The following is a 19,240-nucleotide window of genomic DNA, read 5'->3' on the forward strand; positions in this document are numbered from 1 at the left end:
CCGGGGTGATACTGGGTTGGGGTTGACTAAGGATCCCGAGAGGTTGTATTCGGGACTCAGACGAGTCTTTTCTATTATGCTAATTATGCAACATGATCATCTCTAGTATATTTGCCTAACCTTCTGGACCAGAAGACCTCTAGGAAGAGTTCTAGTCGTCAGTATATCCAACGATGCTGAGGATTTCATTTAGATGTGTCGTCCGTTGATAATAACAGTGCTCACTACCGAGCCGATTGGCGTCACCACCATCAGACATCTCCCGACCTAGGGGAAAATACGCTTGGTCGCCGTACATTGATGTGTCTACACGCGCAAGATCTGGCGCTTAATGCTACTCCCCGTGAGTGTTGCGATCGATCTGCTATAGCGCACGCAATATGATATCGATTAACCGAAAACACAATAGGTTGCACGCGTGCTGCACGCGGGACATGTACGGAGGGTGTGCACGCGACCCTTCGGAGATATGCACGAGTCCGCGTTAACGATCTCTGAGCGTGTGGACCCCGGCAAGATACTTACCAGTGGCAAGGCTACTTTACCAAAATTCTGCTAATGACAGTGTCAGTACGACACGAATTGTGTTACATGATCCTATTCAATTTATGTTCAATGTAGTATGTTTCCCCCATTTCTTGGACTAGAAGACTATTGGTAGAGTTCTCAGTTGTGAGCAAATCCAATAACGCAGACGATCGCACATTGATGTGTCGTCCGGTGATAATAATAGAGATGGCCCGGCTGGAATCCAGCCGCTGGAGGACATGCGCCCTCGGCCAGCTTTCCGCGGCGATCATAGATTCACACTCATCAAAGGCGGAACCAAGTCAGGCTACCGAGTCCTGGTACTCCCGGGAGGCTCTACCGGGGTTCGGAGATCATTCAGAGCCTTTTTGAAGCTCAACTCCCAGAGGACTCATAGGATGATCTTATTAGGATCGTTGTTGGATTCATATAATTGTATGAGATTCGTGCATTTTGCAGTTGCACGCATACACATACGTTTAGCTAAGTTTGAGCAAAAGGCTCTTGTGAGATCTAACTGGCCGTTAACTACAGAAGTTGAGTTGCCCAGTCACACATCCATAGTTGTCTTAACATCTACCTCAGCGACAATAATCTAACATAATGGTACCCGATGCAGGATATAAACTGGCGCAACTAAGGTTCGAGGACGCTGACATCGAGGGGATTGCTGAAGTTGACATATCTTCTGAGTTTCAACGACTTCATCTAGAGTGTGCTGACCATTCATCATTCAACAGATGTGTTTCGAGTGTACGTAATAAAGTCCAACGCTGGGCTGCTATGACTGATGGTGATGTCGTATTTGTTGCTACCAAAGCTCTGTCTGTTATGAAGAAGGCTGCGGTTGCCGAGGGTCTCGAAGATGATTGGGTAGCACCCTTGAGCCTGTATGTCGCAAAACAGGTTTCATCATTGAAACAGTTTGATACACCCTGGCACAAGGACCGCAACATCGATCTCAAGAATGCTCTGCAACTCTTCCTCAAAAGTAAAGATGAAGAAGCAGCCTCCGTGGGGGTGCGTGCTCAGCTGAATCCTCCCCCTGTCCAACTACCTTATACAGGGGGAAAAGACCCTTCATTCCACTTATGGTCCAAACTCCCTCTACCGTTCGGTGAAGAATGGAAGGCTCCTACGGTCAAGGTTCCGTATCTAGCGTTTAGAGCTCGCATGAAGAAATCTGCAGATGTGTATGGTCTGCCGCCTAGGTCAGCACAATACTTCTTGATCAGAAATCTAGGAGGAGCCCTACGTGAAGAGGTAGAAGAATTGGTAGTTCCTGGTGATTCAGCTGCTAGCTGCTTGGAGTCGATATGGAAGTACCTTGATAATAAGTATGCTGATACATTCTCAATGAGTGAGTCTTTAGCTCGTTGGGAGAACTTGAAGCAGCATAATGGCGAGAGCATTGTTGACTTTTGTGCCCGCCTTGATGTTGAAGCGAATCTGTTGAAGTCTCTCGGCCATAGTCAGTTGTCTGACACTGATCGAGCTGTTCGATTGCGTTCCGGTATGAACACTCGTCTCTATCAACACATGAGACGATATATTGGGCCTGACTTCAAGAAAATGGATTATGCCAAACTCAGGTCTTATGCGGAACATCACGAAGAAGATCTCAAGCAAAAAGGTTCCGTCGATGTAGACGGGATCGTGAAGAAGGGAGGTATGCGGAGCCTGTCGAGCTCGGAAGCACAAAATGATAAACCGTTGAAGTGCTCTCGATGCTTGAAGGCTGGTCACTTGATGAAAAACTGCCGATCCAGAATCCCAGGTGATCTATCTAACAGGTGTCGTGTCTGTGGCATTCGAAGCCATGTTTCTGCCAACTGTCCTCAGACTAACCCTAGGTGCTCTTCTTGTGGCAAGAACGGTCACTTAATCTACGTCTGTCCGAACCCTATTGCCTCTGTCCCCAGCAAGCTCAACCCCAAAGCTACTACTTCGGCAGTTCATGTGCAGAACCTAGAGTATTCTAGTCCGCAGGAGTACACTCTGAAGATCACCCAAGATTCTGCTAATGACATCAGTGCTGTTGATGTGTCAAATGTTGAGAACGGTGCTACTGGTTCTTGGTCTCTGAAGCTGGCCACGAAACCGAGCATTTGCCCCATTATTATTGATGATACCATGTTATACGCCTTAGTTGACAGTGGTTCTTCAACTGCACTTATTAAGTCTTCTCTAGTGTCTCAATTTGAAAAGCAGGGACCTCGGGTATGTGTTTATTCAATTCCTGAAGTCTCTGCAGTATATGCCGATGGCACTAAGCGAACTATTAATACAGAAGTATTACTTCATTGTTGTATCGGCGGGAAACTATTCTTACTACCATTTCTAGTGGTTGACCAACTTAGCTATGATGTTATATTAGGCAGATCAGTTTTGGGGGTTATTGGTACTCAGATGGAGTATCATTTTGGTACTGCTGCCGATGTTCGTGATTTACAAACTAAACTTCAGGATTCTTTTGATGCCAATGTCCAGCGTGATGAAGCTGGGCACGTTAATTCTGATGATATTCGAGTATCTGATTCACCAGTAAGCAAGCCTGGTGAGAATCAGTCTCAATCACTTACCGCCGTAAATGATTTGGCGAATATTCAGATCGTTGGTTCTGATGTGGAATGCAACGGTCTAAGCTTAGAGTATAGCATCCTGAATTCAATTGCTGATGACGACTTAGCATTGATAGATAATTCTGAGTATGATGATGACTCGGATTCTTTGCCTTTAATCCCCCCAAAATCTGACATGAAGCCTAGTGTTTCTGTATTCAGGACTATTGATGAAGCCTTGGGCGATCTATCTCGTTCTGGCTGGCTACCGGTACCTCATGCTTCTGATTACCGATATGCTTTGAAGAAGATCGAAGACCTAGAAGATCCCAAGAAGGATACCCCCAACCAAAAGTATCGGTTCGTATTCGACTGGTCATATGATGATTCTGCTGAAAGCTCACGTGAACCATGGTCCCCTAACTTCCTTCTCGCTAAATTGACTGCAGAGCAGCGAGAGCTATGGTTCAAAGAGCTTGATATGTATACTTGTCGTGAATGGTGGCAACCATATGAGGGGGCCAAACCATCTGATTCATTAACTGCGTTTCCTATTATTGCTACTAGTAGTACTAAGACTACTCAAGTGAGACCCGTACTTGATGCCAGAATCACTAATTCTCGTAGTCCGCGTGCTAGTAATAGGAAACGTGATACTTGTAATGTCATTAATAATCTTCGTAGCTCTCTGAAGCCGGGTTTCTGTGCCAAGCAATATGATTTGGCTAAAGCATTCTATAGACTGGCCATCTCTAGACCAGTTGTGATAGATTTCGGCAAGAACCCAGCTACAGGAGTTTCTGTTATGATGAAATGTTCTAGATTGGCCTTTGGCCTCTCTATAGGTCCGACTGCCCTGGAAAGCAGTCTCGACCAATTATTTAATATACTTGAAACATTTCATCCGAATGTTAAATGTGTACGCATAATGGACGATATCGTTGCAGTGGGCTTATCTTACGATCTAGCTACTTTTGAAAAAGATTTATTTTATATTCTTGATTGTTGTGGCTTTGACATCCCACCACATAAAATGAACACGTGGGGTGCAGATTCATGGTCTAGGTGGCTTGGCTGCGACTGGAAGTGGAATGAATCTGACCTATTAGTAAAAGTTCCCGACGTCCCCTTTGTACCGGTATCTACTAAACGTCAAGCGTTCAGTATGGCGGGTAAATATTTACGATTATGTGAATCCATTGCCGAGGCCCAAGCACGAGGCCATGCCGATATTGTTCGTAAATTATCAGGTCAAGAAGCGGAAGCTTGGGACTCAGCGCTATCAAAGTCCACTACTAGCATGGTAAATCGCCATCTACAAGCCGCTGCTGAAGCTTGGAGTTTCATCCCAAGAGAGGTTCCATTATCCTCTCTGACAACCAAACTGCTAATATCTCATGATGCATCTAAAGATGCTTATGCTGCTGTCTGTTATGAATGCTCTAATAATGATGTAATTGTGTTGTCTGCTCGAGCTCACTTATTTCCTAACTCTGCCATTGCTTGGCATGCGAATAGGCGGGAACTCTATTGTATTGCATCATCGTTAATGGCACTGCTACAGTCAATAGATTTTAACCACTTTCCCGCTCTATCGCATGTAACTATCATGAGTGATTCATCAGTGGCCATTAATCGTCTTGACAATAAATCATATCATAGTAAAGGTGTAGAATGGCTTGCTCTAGTTAGATTACGAGAGTGCTGCGTCGATGTCATTGATGCATTGAAATCGAAAAATATAGCTGTTGATATATCTCATTGTCCAGCCTCTCGCAATCAGCAAGCTGATGCGCTTTCTCGACTTCTTAATGATATTCCAGCTGCTAACATAGCTCTCTTACCCAATCCTCTCCAAGTCGAGACTTCAAAAGAAGGGGGAAGAGATGCTGATATTGAAGCTGATGCTGTTGAACTATTTGACTATGATTATCCGATGTCTGTGTTCGACTCTCTCGTCGAGAGTATTCCTTGTTTGGCAAGCTTTCATAAAAAGCTCGTAGCATTCCGAGCTTGGAAGAGCACAGCCATGCTCAGTAGTCGTGAGGTCTCACGTCGCTTTGTCGTGTCTGAGCAAAACAGAGATCCTTTATGTGTTGAAGTTATTAAGCTACTATCTATCCCTGATGATGGTAATAAAGTCGGAGTGAGTCAGCGAGATATCACTCCTGCTGTGAGAGGATTCATGCCGGGATTAATCATCTATGGTGGCATTTTATATAAGAAATGTCCTTCGGATGAAGATAACGGTCTTCGATTGGTCTTGCCATCATCTAAGTTCAGTCCTCTTGGTAAGCAAGTTGTATGGTATTATCATTGCAGCTCCGGTCACGTTAACCTTGAGGATACTATTCGTCGACTTCGTCGACATTTTTGGTGGCCAAGACTGCGGAAGGATACTAGGTCCGTCTACTTAGGATGTCAACATTGCCAGTTGACCAAGGCCTCTTCAGCCCCGAAATCCATTGGGTCTCATATGTGTCCTACTGAGATTTTTAGTACCATAGGAGTAGACCTTTATGGCCCTTTAAATGAATCGAAGGGCGGGTTTAGATGGATTCTAGTCTGTGTAGACCTACTAAGTCGGTATACTGTATTAATACCTTTGGTCACAGTAACTGCAGCCGTGGTATGCTCTGCTATTGAGCGTAATATCATTCTAGTGTTCCGTACGCCGGAATACATCATATCTGACCAAGGAGTGCAGTTTGTTAGATCTATTATACTGGACAGTCTTTGCTGTACTTATAAAATAAGGCATATTAGTTTGCCTTTGCGACATCCTAGTAGTGGGGGTTTCTATGAACGCCAAAATCGTACTCTGGGTGCAGCCCTCCGGTCTCTCCTATCTCAACACAAAAGTCTAGATTGGTATGATGTATTGGCCTTGGGCCAGCTACGTATCAATACTACAGTGCACCCTGACCTAGGTGTTTCTCCCCACGAAATTGTATTTGGTATACCGCACTCATTCCCTCTAACTTCATTCTTGACACCTTCGCAAAGGATGTCGGAGGAGGACATTGAGGACTTTTTGTGCTTCCAAAATCGTCATCGTCGAGACGCTGTCCTACAAGTATGTGAAGACCTTCGCAAAAAACGTGCTCGACAACTTCGTGCCTGGATTGACGAGTGGACTCGAGCAAGGGCGAAATATGACAAATGGGATGCCCAATCCTCAACTACTCCTACTCCTACGACCCCTTTTGATGTTGGCTCAAAAGTTCTGGTCCTGAAGTCTCCGAGCCATAAGCTCGACGGCAGATGGACTCCGGGAGTTATAAAGCGACAAGTTGGTAAAGCTTGTTACGAGATTGTGTTGGAGACTTCCCCATTGAGCCAGATATATCACAAAGATCACGTCAAATTGTATCATGATGCTGATCCTGCTATTGGTCTTATTTCAAAAAGTCCGTCCACTCCTGGACATACTCCTACTCAATCGGCAAAAAGGCATTTGAGCGAAGCTACTGGAGAGCCTCCGCTGCCGAAGAAGTCGAAGATCATCGAACCTCTCGGTTCAAGAGGTTTGCATCCTTTTGACATGCATACACTCACTGGTTGGAGAGTACGCGATGATGAGCCGAGAGTAGGCATTGTTCTTGGTCGAGATATTAATGATAAAGTAGTGGTTCATGAACACCGTATTCGAGATGACTCTGCTATCCCTTTATGGATAGATGACAATGGTATTATCCATGAAGGAGGTGTACCCACTACAAAGCCAGTTATTGTAACTCTAGAGCCGAAGGATCTTGTCAGACTTACTACTATTGATAATCTTACTCTCACTCCCCGGGCCAAGAAGAAACTCTCTGAGATGGGCCTTTCCTTTGGGGAGGGATGATGTTGGATTCATATAATTGTATGAGATTCGTGCATTTTGCAGTTGCACGCATACACATACGTTTAGCTAAGTTTGAGCAAAAGGCTCTTGTGAGATCTAACTGGCCGTTAACTACAGAAGTTGAGTTGCCCAGTCACACATCCATAGTTGTCTTAACATCTACCTCAGCGACAATAATCTAACAATCGTATACCGTTTCAGGAGCAACGTACAGTAAGCAGCATAACAGCAACATCGCACTGGTCGAAACTAGCGAGATGTATGAATTAGGTAAGTGCCGCATACTCAGCGGTCATGTCATGCAATCGACCCATCGAATGGTATTACTTAACCACAAACTAGCTATGAATTCAGCAACATCTAGAAGACTCCTAGAGAGCAGGGAAAATTCTAAGGCGAGGACTCTGAGCTGCCAGCTCAAAGTCTGTGCTCTGCCAGCTCAGAGTCAGCTAGAACTGTGCTCCAGCGGAGCACAGTTCATCTCTTCGTCTCTTCCTCGAACCTCCACTGGTAGGCCTACATCTCGGACAGTACCGTGGCTTCCTGGGATTGGCTAGGTCCGGCAACGGGTATCTAGTTGCCATACACCAAGCTTCAGCGCAGTCAATGTGCCACCACCCAGTAGAGATGCATTTCTTTGATGAGCAATATACGGCGGGTGAGTCAAAATAGCCCCCACAGCACGCTGACAGATCTCTCCTCTTAACGGAGGGTAGTTCAGAGGATGGAGGGATAGAGTGCGGAGGCCATTCGAAACAGTCAAGCCCCCTGACTCTAATGCTGGACTGACTGGCTCGGAGAGCCTGCGCTTGGCCCTGGCGTGCTCCTCCATAGCGGGTAGTTTCATTCAACCTCAAGCCGGGACCGGCCACACCTTTGCTGAGCTTCCTCTGCAGTTTCGCTTCGGCTCTTTGCCAGGCCACTTGGTCATCGACTCCAAAGTGACGTCCCAGAGCTACCACATGGGAGCACTTACTTCTCGCTGCATAAGCTTCGCAAGTGCATCTTGGACCCCCATCCCGAGAAAGCCGACTGACACCAGAAGTAGTAGTAAAAGTAACAAGCGATATCTTGTTCATTATCCTCTTCGCAGTCTGGAAGTCCTCGTACCTCTGCGTTACTCCCAGACATAGCATCTTGTCAGCCACTCCAATCCGTCTGGGATCCGAATTGTGCATTGGCTTGTCGCCTCGGAATACGTACACATGCTCCCCAACACCAAAGTAATGAGATGCCTTTCGACAGATGTCTTTGCAACAAGAGGCTCGATGACAGGGACCATTCACTGATGACGGGAGAGCCCTAGGAAGGGGCAAGAACGATAGAGTGTCTAGAGCTGACACCCTATCTGACTGTTGAATGATCCTCCCGTTGACTCGATGCTTATTATATGCCGAGACGGCCTTCCATTCATCTCCTGCTAGAGCGTAAGCAAACTCCAATAAGGTTCGCATCCTTCGAGAGCGAAGAAGGGTCTTCTTGAGGAATCTGCGGAATACCTCAATGCCGTTACTCGTTCTCCCGCCCACGCCATCATTGTGACAAGCAGCCCACCGGGAGCGGAAGCTACCGGTATCGAACCACTCTCCACTCGCCATAGAGTTGAGAAAATTAACTGCTTTAGCCTCGCCTCTCTCGTTCCATTTACCGAACAGAAGCTCGATGAGAGAAGTGAACTCTGACTGACTTGAGGCTTTAGCTACTGCCCTCAGGTCGCTTTTCAACTCACTCTATAGCCCTGCTCTCATTCCAGCTGGTTTCTTCCTTTTGGCGGCTTGCATGAAATGGAAGAAACAACAGCTCATAGACGCCTGTTCGAAGGTCGCAGACACAGCACCGTGGAGAGCTTTGGAGCCGTCTTGAATAATGCCGGTGATCCGAGGTAGTTCGCGCACACCCACATCCCTGATGAGTTCGTGGAATGATCTCAGGATATCTTCGATGCTGCGTCTATTTTCACTCCTAACCAGCCCCACTAGAATCGGTCTAGCAGCTCCAGCAGCATTCATTGAGGTCATAGTGAAAACCGAGCATTCCGCAGCAATCAAATTAAAGGTAACATCAGCAGCAATCTCGTCACTATTCAGATAATTATGTAGCATCCGTGGGTAATACCCACTGGGTATTAAATTTATCGCGTAGATGCTCGTCCATCCCAGTGGCATCTTCCAAACCAGTTCGCTTTATGGCATCCATAATGTCTAATACCTGTCACGAGCCGAGCTGGAAGTGAACACTGAATAAGGGGCAGTAAGACTCATCTTGGAGGACATGTAAGTGACATTCTATACTACGAAGCACACCTCTTCAATGGCTATATGGTAAACAGCATATTTAAGTTGGACTGCCGATCGGAAGCGAGGACAAGATCGTGGAAAAGCGTCAATTTGGCTACAGTGTATTACGAAATTCAATTCCGAAACATCAGTGACTACAGTCTCGAATTTGGGACCTCTTGTCTCGAAAAATATTGCTCAATCCAATAAGGGGAACTGACTAATAAACCATGTCGATGGGAAACTGTTATCGTGGCCAAGACTTTGGCAAACAAAAAAGACCAATGGTAATATACCACAAGCATGGCTCTCGATTATGGCATAATACCATGGGTAATTTTTGTTCCTAAGTTTTCCTTATTGTTTTGAAATATTTGTCCTTGCAGGTTTGATGTTTCAAAATTCAAGTTTTTAGAGTTTTTGAATTGAAGTTCTGCATTCTGCATATCCAAAAGGGAGTAATGTCTCACATACTACTTTCTACTAGTAATAGTTTCGTGTAGGTTGATGTTTTGTTATAGTCTGATTTGTTATGAGTTTTGACAGTCAGTGACTGCCAGTCACGACTGAACAGTGATATAGACCATTCGAGCCGTAAGCCTTGTCGGAAGTCTTTAATGATTCGATACTTACGTTGAGATCTCCAAGATCTTTGTCGATGTCACGTTGTACTTTTTCTAGGAAGGGCTCAAGTTTTAGTCCATATGGTCGGCGGCGAGTAATTGATGTGACAATATTGCGAGTATTACCTGAGAGAGTCGAAAGTGAGGAAAAGGCAGCTAGTGAGGCTCACTAAGTGAGCGAACTCTGATCTTAGCCAGATCTACCTTTGTGAGTGTTGGGTCTTTACTTATTGCTCCCGCCGCTAGATCGACCAAAGGAGGTGGAACGGTCACAGACCTGAAGCCACCAAGCAAGACTTTGATCCTCACTCCCAGAGTGGTTTTCACCTGCATATGTGACTATCGTACGGATGGTCATGTGCTTTTCAGGCAGCTATAGACGAGTTAGCTGAGCATACGCCGTAGAAGCTGCGAAGCAAATCCCCCGGGGGGCCACTCTCTACCACCAAAATACATGACAGCTGGCAGGCATCCCTCGGCCACAATCTCCATGAGGGCTTAGCATTGTTGCTCGTGACTGGCTCACCGAGTGGAAGGCGCCGAAGACAACGTAGTTCACGCCTCTTGCGGTTCTCGTGAACGCTCTTGACTTGAGCCAGAAATGGCCTGCCTGCCAAGTACTCCCTTATCACTTCCTCAATAGGTCCATTGACTGCATGGAATGCCTCTTTCATCCACTTGCCCCCTGGACCCTCAGGGGCTCTGCGGTGTTCAGTGCTCGTGCGAGTAGCATGTGTACTCATTATAGAAGAGGTGTCACTACTAGACTCAATGTCATCGTTCTCTGTATCAGAACTTTCGAAGCTGCTGCCTTCGGAAATGCTGCTGTCCGATTTATCTTCATTGGACGATGTGGATAGGGCGGATCTGTCCTCGTTGTTCGGTTGCACAGCCGCAGCACCTGAAAAATCCCATGCTGAACTCAGAGAAGGAATTCAATACTGTCAGGCTCCTCATGTGAGTCGAGTTCGTCGATTCTCTGGTCTCTCATATCATCAAGCAGTTGACCATCATCACTCCCACTTGCCGTGTTCCGTGCTTCGAAGGTTTTCATGGCGAGTGACGCTTCTGGGACCTCGTCCCATAACATCCCCTCCCCGCAAAACCTAGGCACGGACTTAAATTAAAAGATACGCTAATCATCATATAGTCTATCATCATATCTGCTTTATCGTCGGCAATGGCTGGCAACGGGCCGGACTGCAACTAATTACAGGAGCAATACGGGCCGAACAAGTCATACAGGCTCAGGAACGTCTCCACCAATGTTGTCGAGCAGAGTCTTCAGTCCTATCCACGTCATCATCGGTTTTGGAAAAACCATCCGGAACGGGCCGAACAACGTCCTTGAAGGAATCGGTACATTGTGCCCAAGCATAGTTTATAGAATACCGAAATTGGCGGCGACGGTTAATGGCAGTCGTAGGCAGACTTACAAGCTCACCAGGCCGAAGTTCAAAGGCTTGAGGGAATGGCGTCAAGGGTGCCCTTGGTAATTCATACTTGAAGGCCGAGACAGAGAATAGCTCCACCGAAGCGTCGTCCCAAATGAACGTCGTACCCCATGAGTCATGGGCCATGACTCTCGTAGTACTTCATTCCTAACCCAGGAAACCCTCAGGAAATCAAGGAACGAGCCGCACTACTGATAGAACGGGCCGAAAACCACTTGGGGGAATGTCTAGCATCGCTGTTCGGAGCGACATTAAACAATTGCCCATTACGGTCATGAAGCTTACGTACCACACCATTGATATCAGTGACCGGGCGAGGCCGAGAGTTACGGCCAAGTCTCATAAACTCGTCTGCCGCGTGGTCGTAGTTACGGGCCGAAAACGGGGTAGGTGGGTCTTGTTGGTTAAAGGTGTCGAAGAAGCACCGTAGGTTGTCTCCACGCCTTTCGGGTTGAACATTGAGGAGTTCCTGAAGTCTGGCTAGTACACCAGGCATTTAGATAACAGCCTACAACCGAGAGGTAAAACATCAGTCTCAAAATAGCAGATTGAATGACAAACTCATGAAAAGCGCCAATAATATACCTCATTCTTGCCAAACATTTTAGCAAAAACGGTCAATTGTGCGAGCGCCATGTACGCACAAACACGAAGATTCGACTTAAAACGGTTATCGAAAACTTCGAAACATGCCTCGACCATGCCATCCGTAGGCAGGTATGGGAGGCTAACACTGAGTACTCACAAATTACAAAGAACGTTCAGTGAAAATCATCCACTACAATATTCCAAGTGCACTAAAGTGGGTGTACGCACACCCAAGAGACAAGGGCCTGATAGCACAGCCCTGCTAGGACAATACGATCCACAACTTGACGTCAATTACAATACCGGTCTTAAATACAATCAAATATGTCAGCGAGCTCAAATACATTTAAGAAGTTACAAATCTTGAATACCATCAAGCAGAACTTCAATACCAAAACTTAGAGGTACCTCAGTAGAGTGAGACAATAAAATCCATCACTTCCCCTCCCCGCAGAATCCTACTGCAGGGTGTGAAGGAGGATTTGGCACTACTAAATACTTAGTGCTACCTGAGGTAGCCTACTTCTCGAAGGTCTCCAAGAAGGGGAGAACTTCTGAGGGGGACGAATCACACGACCAGTACGAGTAGTACGGGGCGGCGGCGAACCTGGGGGAGCAGACTCAGGCAAAATCGCAGGTTCTACAACTTGAGGTGAGCGGTCTTGCTGATCCGTAGTTCCCGAGGACACATGGGGAATATTAGAACCACTTGAAAAAGCTGATATGGCAGAAAGCATTTGACTACGGGCCGAAGAGGACGGTCGCGATCCAGCAGATCGGGCCGAAGCATCCGCAATACAACCATTATCATCAGGGCTGGAACCAGCAGACCGACTAGACTGAAGCACCGGATGAGATCTTCGCGACGAAGATAACCCTTCACTCGGCAATAGACTTGTGTTTTCAGAAGGAAGACTAGGAATCACCGGACCAGAAGCATCTTCAATTAGCATGTCACCATCTTGAGGGCTACGAACTTCTCCAACCTGTGGTAGTGGTTGTAGCACATCAGTATCATCTTGAGCAACCCAATACGCCGAAGGTTGAGGCTGATATAGCCTATCATGAGAAGGAGAACCCATCTCAGCGACATATGACGAAACTTCATCGGAATCTGCAAAATGATCCAAATGGTCTTCTTGCAATACCGGGCCCGTTCTAGGGATTTCCTTGAAAGGATACAAGGGAACCCTTGGAGCTTCATCAACAGGAGGTTCCATTCTCACAATGTTGAGCTGAACCGGTATCATTTCTGGTTGAATTGGATCTGCCAATATATAGTCGGTAGAAATGACCTTTTCCCGTGGATCTGGGAAATGTCGAACTACCACCGTCTTATTATTAGATCCAGCAACAAACTTGAAGATGCACCAGTCCGCCTGCCATTTAGGAAGCAACTTGCGGGCCGGAGCATTGTTGCCATGGAAAATCTTCAGGCGAACCCGTTGACCAACATAATGTCGCCGATGAGAAGGTTGTCTTAAGGCTGCCAGACGGTATGAAGCACCATTAGCAGTAGCCCATTCATCCATAACATCATCAATTTTGGCACGTGCTCGGGCCAAATAGGCTGCATAGCTCTCAGGATCATGCATCAAAGATGAGTATTGATATAGACTTGGCAATAACATTTGAGGAGCTTCTCTTCCAAACATAAGATAGAAGGGGGTAAATCCAGTGGCCGAATGAGGAGTCGAATTATATTGCCATAGGACGCCTCGTAGGTGGCCTTGCCAATCCCCTATGGTCTGAGTAGCCATTCTGAGCAAGTTCAAAATGGTAGAATTGAAACGTTCCACATGACCATTTGAGCTCGGATGATGCGGAGTAGACCGCACCTTAGTGACCCCCAAAATCTTCATAACATCATGAAAGATTTCACTCTCAAAGGCAGGACCTTGATCACTCAATAACCTCATAGGCGGGCCAAATTGTGAACAGAGTTGCAGCAATGGTGCCAAAGCATCAGTAGCTCCTTCTCCTTTTACAACGTAAGCATCGGCCCAACGTGTGAAATGATCCACAATAACCAGCAGTTTGGTAGGGCCTTGGTCTGATGGGCCAACAAACAAGAAGTCCACAGCAATAGTATGCCATGGTGCTCCTACTGGAAAGGGCACTAATGCTGCCGGAGGTTGCTGCCGAGCTTTAATGGTCAAACAGCGGGAACATTGTGCCACATAATCTATGGTATCCACGTGCATACCGGGCCAAAAACAAAGCCTTCGCATACGATCCCACATATGTTGCTTACCGAAGTGACCGCCCATGTCATGAAACTTATACAACAAGGGTCTCCTCATAGAGTCTGGAATAACCGGAAGTGTTTCTCATCTTCCGGGAGATATTTTGCCATACGCACCAGTAAACCGGACTCATCCAAAAATAACACCGACCAAAGCTTCCGATAAGGCCGAACGGCAGGATCCTTCATAGCTGTGCGACCAAAGGATTGCTGATCTCGAAGCCGTTGCTTCACCAGACATATTACAGCGTCTTCATCTTGTTGCTGATTGATATCATCGGTGGACCACTCTTCGCATGCTGTTACCAGTGTCGAAGAAATAACGGGCCGAACTCCAGTAACCAATAGAGTTTGATCAATCAGAAGTTGAGGCTCCGATACCGACATTTGTTCAGCAACACGGCTTGGGGATTCATCCAATGCAAATACAGCCGGAGTGGCCATCATAGCAGGATGGAACACATGAGGGTCATCCCCAGGAGAGCAGACCGGACAACAATAAATATGAAGTCTCACATCGTCTTCCATATCCAACCAATAATAAGACGACCGTAATCGCAATAAGCAGGACCGATACATCTGATGACCCTGATTCTGATGAACTTCATGCAACACACGATCCTTCAAAGAGGAGGGTAAGACAGGGACCAACTTTGGTTGCATTGAAGGGCCAACGTCCAATCCATACATCAATACTCCCTGCTCCATAGAGAATCTTCTGAGCCTAGAAGTATATCCAGAAAGGCGTTGGTCGTGTTCATAACTTGCTGAATCCACAGAAAGTCGTCCGCCAAGCCACATCCCAAACAGAGAGGTGACAACATAGCTGCAGGGTGTGGAGAAGCCTCTCCCTCTTGTACTTGTTCACAACGGGCCGAAGGTGGTCGTGATAGAGCGTCAACGACCACGTTATCCTTACCAGGCCGATATTGGATAGAAAAAGAGTACTGACAGAGGCTCAACATCCAACGCTGTACTTTGGGTGTCGTCGATGTCTCCAAGAACGTTAGAGGTTTGTGGACCACATGTAACCACAAATTGTGGTCCGTGAAGACGATAAACTCCAAGGGGTAACCCAATAGAATATTCCTAAATCTCTCCAAGGAACGGAAGATAGCGAAAGCTTACGTTCGTATACAGGCCATCGACGTTGAGTACTTGTCAAGGCTTGACTGAAAAAGGAGAGGGGGGCTCCGTCTTGTTCCAATACACCTCCGATAGCTGCATCACTAGCATCGGTCACCAATTGGAAGGGCCGAAGGAAATCCGGGTAGTTCAACAACGGCAAACGGGCCAAACCTTCCTTAATGTCAACGAAGGCGGCCTCACATTCTTCTGTCCATGGTAGCAAGGTCGACGACTTGATCTTAGTACTCTCAGTAACCAAATCATATAAGGCTCTAGCTTGATTCGAAAAATGTGGAAGGAACCCCCTATAATAATTTGCTAAACCGAGAAACGATCTTAGCTCCGAGACCAGGGTCGGCACAGGCCAACGAAGGATAGTTTCCACCTTCTTAACGTCAGGAGTCATACCATCCGGGCCGAAAGTATGTCCAAGATAATCGACTGACCGGGCCATTATTGTGCACTTTTCTGCCGCAATAGCTGAACCAGCAGATCTTAGTACCCCAAAAATTTGCCGTAAATGGGACAAATGCTCGTCATAAGAGGAGCTAAAGATCAATAGGTCATCCAAATAGCACTTCACGAAGGGAAGATCTCCGCCCAAGGAATTTATAAGTCGTTGAAACGTTGCTGGGGCCGAAGCTAACCCGAAGGGCATACGAAGCCATTCGTATAACGGGAAGCCTGGGCCCGGGCAAAAAGCCGTCTTCACCTGATCTTCGGGCCGAACCGGTACTTGCCAATAACCACTACGAAGGTCCAAGGTAGTGAAGAACTTAGCATTGCCCAAATGTTCTTGAACATCATCTGGCCGAGGAACCGGATAAGCCTCCGTCTCACATAACCGATTCAAACCTCGATAGTCGATGCACATACGAACCTTGCCGTTCTTTTTCGGGACAAACACGCACGGAAAGCGCCAAGGTGAGGTGCTCCGACGTATGACCCCTAAAGACTCCATTTCCTGAAGCATAGACGACACCTCTTCTCTCCATCGATGGGGTAAGGGCCGAACTCGTTCACACAGAGGAGCCTTAGAACCAGTGTTAATACAATACTCTGCAGAGGAGCAGAACCCGGGCACGAACAGCAAACAAATCCGAAAACTCTTCACATAACTCAGCAACGGGCCGTTGCTCCTTCGACGGTGAGCCACAAAAATCAGGAAGCTGTACCGAAGTATCACGGAAATCAGGAACCGCAAACCTTAATGAATCCGATAGTGGATCGTCTTGGAGCTCATCGGTATCCTCATAACCAGGAGGCGGCCACACTCCAGCAGCCAACAGCTCGGACCTCGGAGGAATTGACGACGAAGATGGAGTTGGGACTGGATGAGATCCGGGCACAGGCCATCCTTTCTCCCGCAGTTCATCATCGGTCAAGGGAACAACATCAACCTTTGTACCAGCACCAGCCAACAAATATTCGGGACAGGACAGGTCATAAGAATCATTGTCCGTCAAAGTTACCACACAAGATGGCGACTGCGATTTACAATACGACTTCGCCTTATCTTCCAAATTAGCCGCTTGAACTGGGTGTTCCACAAACCAAGGGAGAGCCGAAGGTTCCTCCTTAGAGTAAATACCAACAATTCGGATAGGGCGGGCCGAATATTGAATATCCAAATCATAATGAGACGTAAAATCATGCCCCAATATCAGATCATAGGCCAAAGAGTCCACTATCAAAGCATCCACACAGAAGGAAAACTTGGGATCATTACGGTCCGGAGCCATTCCTTCCTTGGCTTTGTCACCACCATAAGCCTCTACGGAAAATTATGACATACCCAGAAAAGTACAAATAGAACGATCAATCGTCATAAGAGAGGGTCCAGTAACGGGCCGAATCTCGACTTCACGAGGAACTACACGTCTTGCCACCATAGTAGAACAACAGCCAGTATCTACCAGGCAACGTAATGGACCAACTCGACGGTGACCAAAGAGAAGATCAGCGTAGAGGAATAAACCATTATCCCTCCCAAAAGGATATAGTACAATTTGCGGCGCTCGCGAGCTGTCAGGCGAGCGCCCTAACAGTTTCCCGACACCCCATTAGACTTCTTGTTGGCAATTGAGGCAACGAACGATGAAAATTGCGGACATGATCGGGCCAAATGATCGCTTGAGCCACACACAAAGCATCCACGATCATGCTTCTTATGGGGGCAAGCCACAGCCCAATGACCATCACCACAACATAAATAACACTTAGGATCACGCTTCCTGCCCTTACCCTTCTGAGGACGGCGACCAGAATTACGACCTTGGCCGTTCCCATTAGTACCCTAAGGGTACTACCCTTGACTTGATCCAAGAGTTTAGTAATAGAACCAACCATGGCATTCTGCGAGGTCATAAACGTGTCAATAAGCTTAGTCACATGGTCTTCACTCGGAATATTCTCATAAGGCATGCCAGTTGCCAATGCACCAGCAGCCTTAGAAGAAGACTTCTCCTTAAAATCTTCAAAGATCTCACATACACCCTGAATGGTCTTAGGCTGACGTCGACGGAGCACAGACTTGGCACCGTCTGGGGCGTTGGCAGTCAATCTATCCATAATCATCTTATACATATGGGTCTGAGACAACTTATGATCCTCGGGTAGGGTCTTATTGTAATTAGTCATATATCGTCGGAGTGTAGTCAAGAAAGAGACCACACGGGAAGACCTATCCCAAGTCAGAGAGTTGAACTTATGCAGAATCTCATCGGGCCGAACTAAGGCAAACATATCCAACAGAGCCTTTCGGTCAGCCTCGAAATCTGTCTTAGAACAGTTCTGATGCCAGACCTCAAAATGGGTACCACGAAGATAATTAGGCGTCATCTTCGCGCGCGCCACAATTTTTCTACCCTTGGCCACATTTTTTCTTCGGCGGCCACTTTTTTACTTTCCGAGCCACAAACTGCGTTTTCCTTGTGCTTGCTTGTGGCCGCCCTAGCGGAGCCGGGGGGTGAGTTCCGGGATCATTTCGGGCTAGGGCATGTCCTGAGGGTGTCCCTCGGACGAACAGGCCCCTACTTCCCCGACGTCCCAAATTTTTGTCCCCCTTTTCCCAAATTTCCTCCCCCTCCCAAACTGACCAACCTCTCGCTCCCAAAAACCCTCGCTCCCACCTGAACACGATGTGGTGCCTTCTATCTGCTTGGCTATATCTGTTGCCCGATAGTATCCACATTTATAATGATGGTATGGTAAGTTGAAGCCAACTTGAGCAAAATCAGGTCCATGTCTATCTGAAATTGAGCGACCCAAGAGCGTTACAGTAAGCGCTACTGGTCTAAGTTAAGCGAAGAGCGAGATAAGGAAGCAATTCTGGGTTGGCCATGTCCTGAGGGACTCAGTTTAGCTTCGCGTTCGTTCCAGTTGTTGTTGTGTCGAGAATTCACCTATGACCGCCACCTTTCTGCTCTGCGCAGGGTGGGCCTGCACGTCTATGACTGGTCTAAGTTAAGTGAAGAGCGAGATAAGGAAGCAATTCGGGGTTGGCCATGTCCTGAGGGACTTAGATCAGCTTCGCGTTCGTTCCAGTTGTTGTTGTGTCGAGAATTCACCTATGACCGCCACCTTTCTGCTCTGCGCAGGGTGGGTCTGCACGTCTAGGGGTGTCAGATCGGATTGTGTACGTCTATGACTGGTCTAAGTTGCTATCGCGTGAAGATTAGCTATCTGAAGATATCTTAGCTCCTGCTTTCTATCTGAAGATTAGTCCAACCAGAGCCTCTAGCATCAGCTTTATAACGCCTTAACCAATCCTCAAAATCAGCAATTCCATCATACCGTTCAGGCATAGGTGATTGCAGGAATGCCTAAAACGGGAACATCTACTTTCATTCCACAAGCGATACAGCATTTCATTCCACGTTTTAAGGAACACAATAAAAAAGGAAAAAAACCATAGGACACGATGAACACCCGAAACCCGACCCGAAACCCGAAGACTACCCAGGTGAACGGATTAGAGCGTGTAATCAG

General features: G+C 46.9%; 4 protein-coding genes across 4 annotated transcripts; 1 reads left to right on the forward strand and 3 right to left on the reverse strand.

Annotated features, from left to right (window-relative positions):
- Positions 1-1,131: 1,131 nt before the first annotated feature.
- Pmar_PMAR019961 (retrovirus polyprotein, putative) lies at positions 1,132-6,936 on the forward strand (the record flags this gene model as incomplete). Its single annotated transcript, XM_002771322.1, has 3 exons — positions 1,132-2,748; positions 2,938-3,085; positions 3,227-6,936. The coding sequence occupies 3 exons, from the start codon at positions 1,132-1,134 to the stop codon at positions 6,934-6,936; spliced, it is 5,475 nt and encodes a 1,824-aa protein (XP_002771368.1).
- A 4,623-nt stretch (positions 6,937-11,559) lies between these two features.
- Pmar_PMAR019962 (hypothetical protein) lies at positions 11,560-11,758 on the reverse strand (the record flags this gene model as incomplete). Its single annotated transcript, XM_002771323.1, has 1 exon — positions 11,560-11,758. A coding segment is annotated over one exon (199 nt), but the record flags the coding sequence as incomplete, so codon positions are not given.
- A 1,045-nt stretch (positions 11,759-12,803) lies between these two features.
- Positions 12,804-15,730, reverse strand: Pmar_PMAR019963 (retrovirus polyprotein, putative; the record flags this gene model as incomplete). The annotated part of the gene is made up of 2 exons (XM_002771324.1): positions 12,804-14,062; positions 15,251-15,730. Coding segments are annotated over 2 exons (1,739 nt in total), but the record flags the coding sequence as incomplete, so codon positions are not given.
- Positions 15,731-17,291: 1,561 nt separating this feature from the next.
- Positions 17,292-18,091, reverse strand: Pmar_PMAR019964 (hypothetical protein; the record flags this gene model as incomplete). The annotated part of the gene is made up of 2 exons (XM_002771325.1): positions 17,292-17,524; positions 17,560-18,091. 2 exons carry the CDS (start codon positions 18,089-18,091, stop codon positions 17,292-17,294), a joined length of 765 nt encoding a protein of 254 aa, XP_002771371.1.
- Between the last annotated feature and the right edge of the window lie 1,149 nt (positions 18,092-19,240).

This window comes from Perkinsus marinus (assembly GCF_000006405.1).
Source record: "Perkinsus marinus ATCC 50983 genomic scaffold scf_1104296963016, whole genome shotgun sequence".
Taxonomy (NCBI): domain Eukaryota; phylum Perkinsozoa; order Perkinsida; family Perkinsidae; genus Perkinsus; species Perkinsus marinus.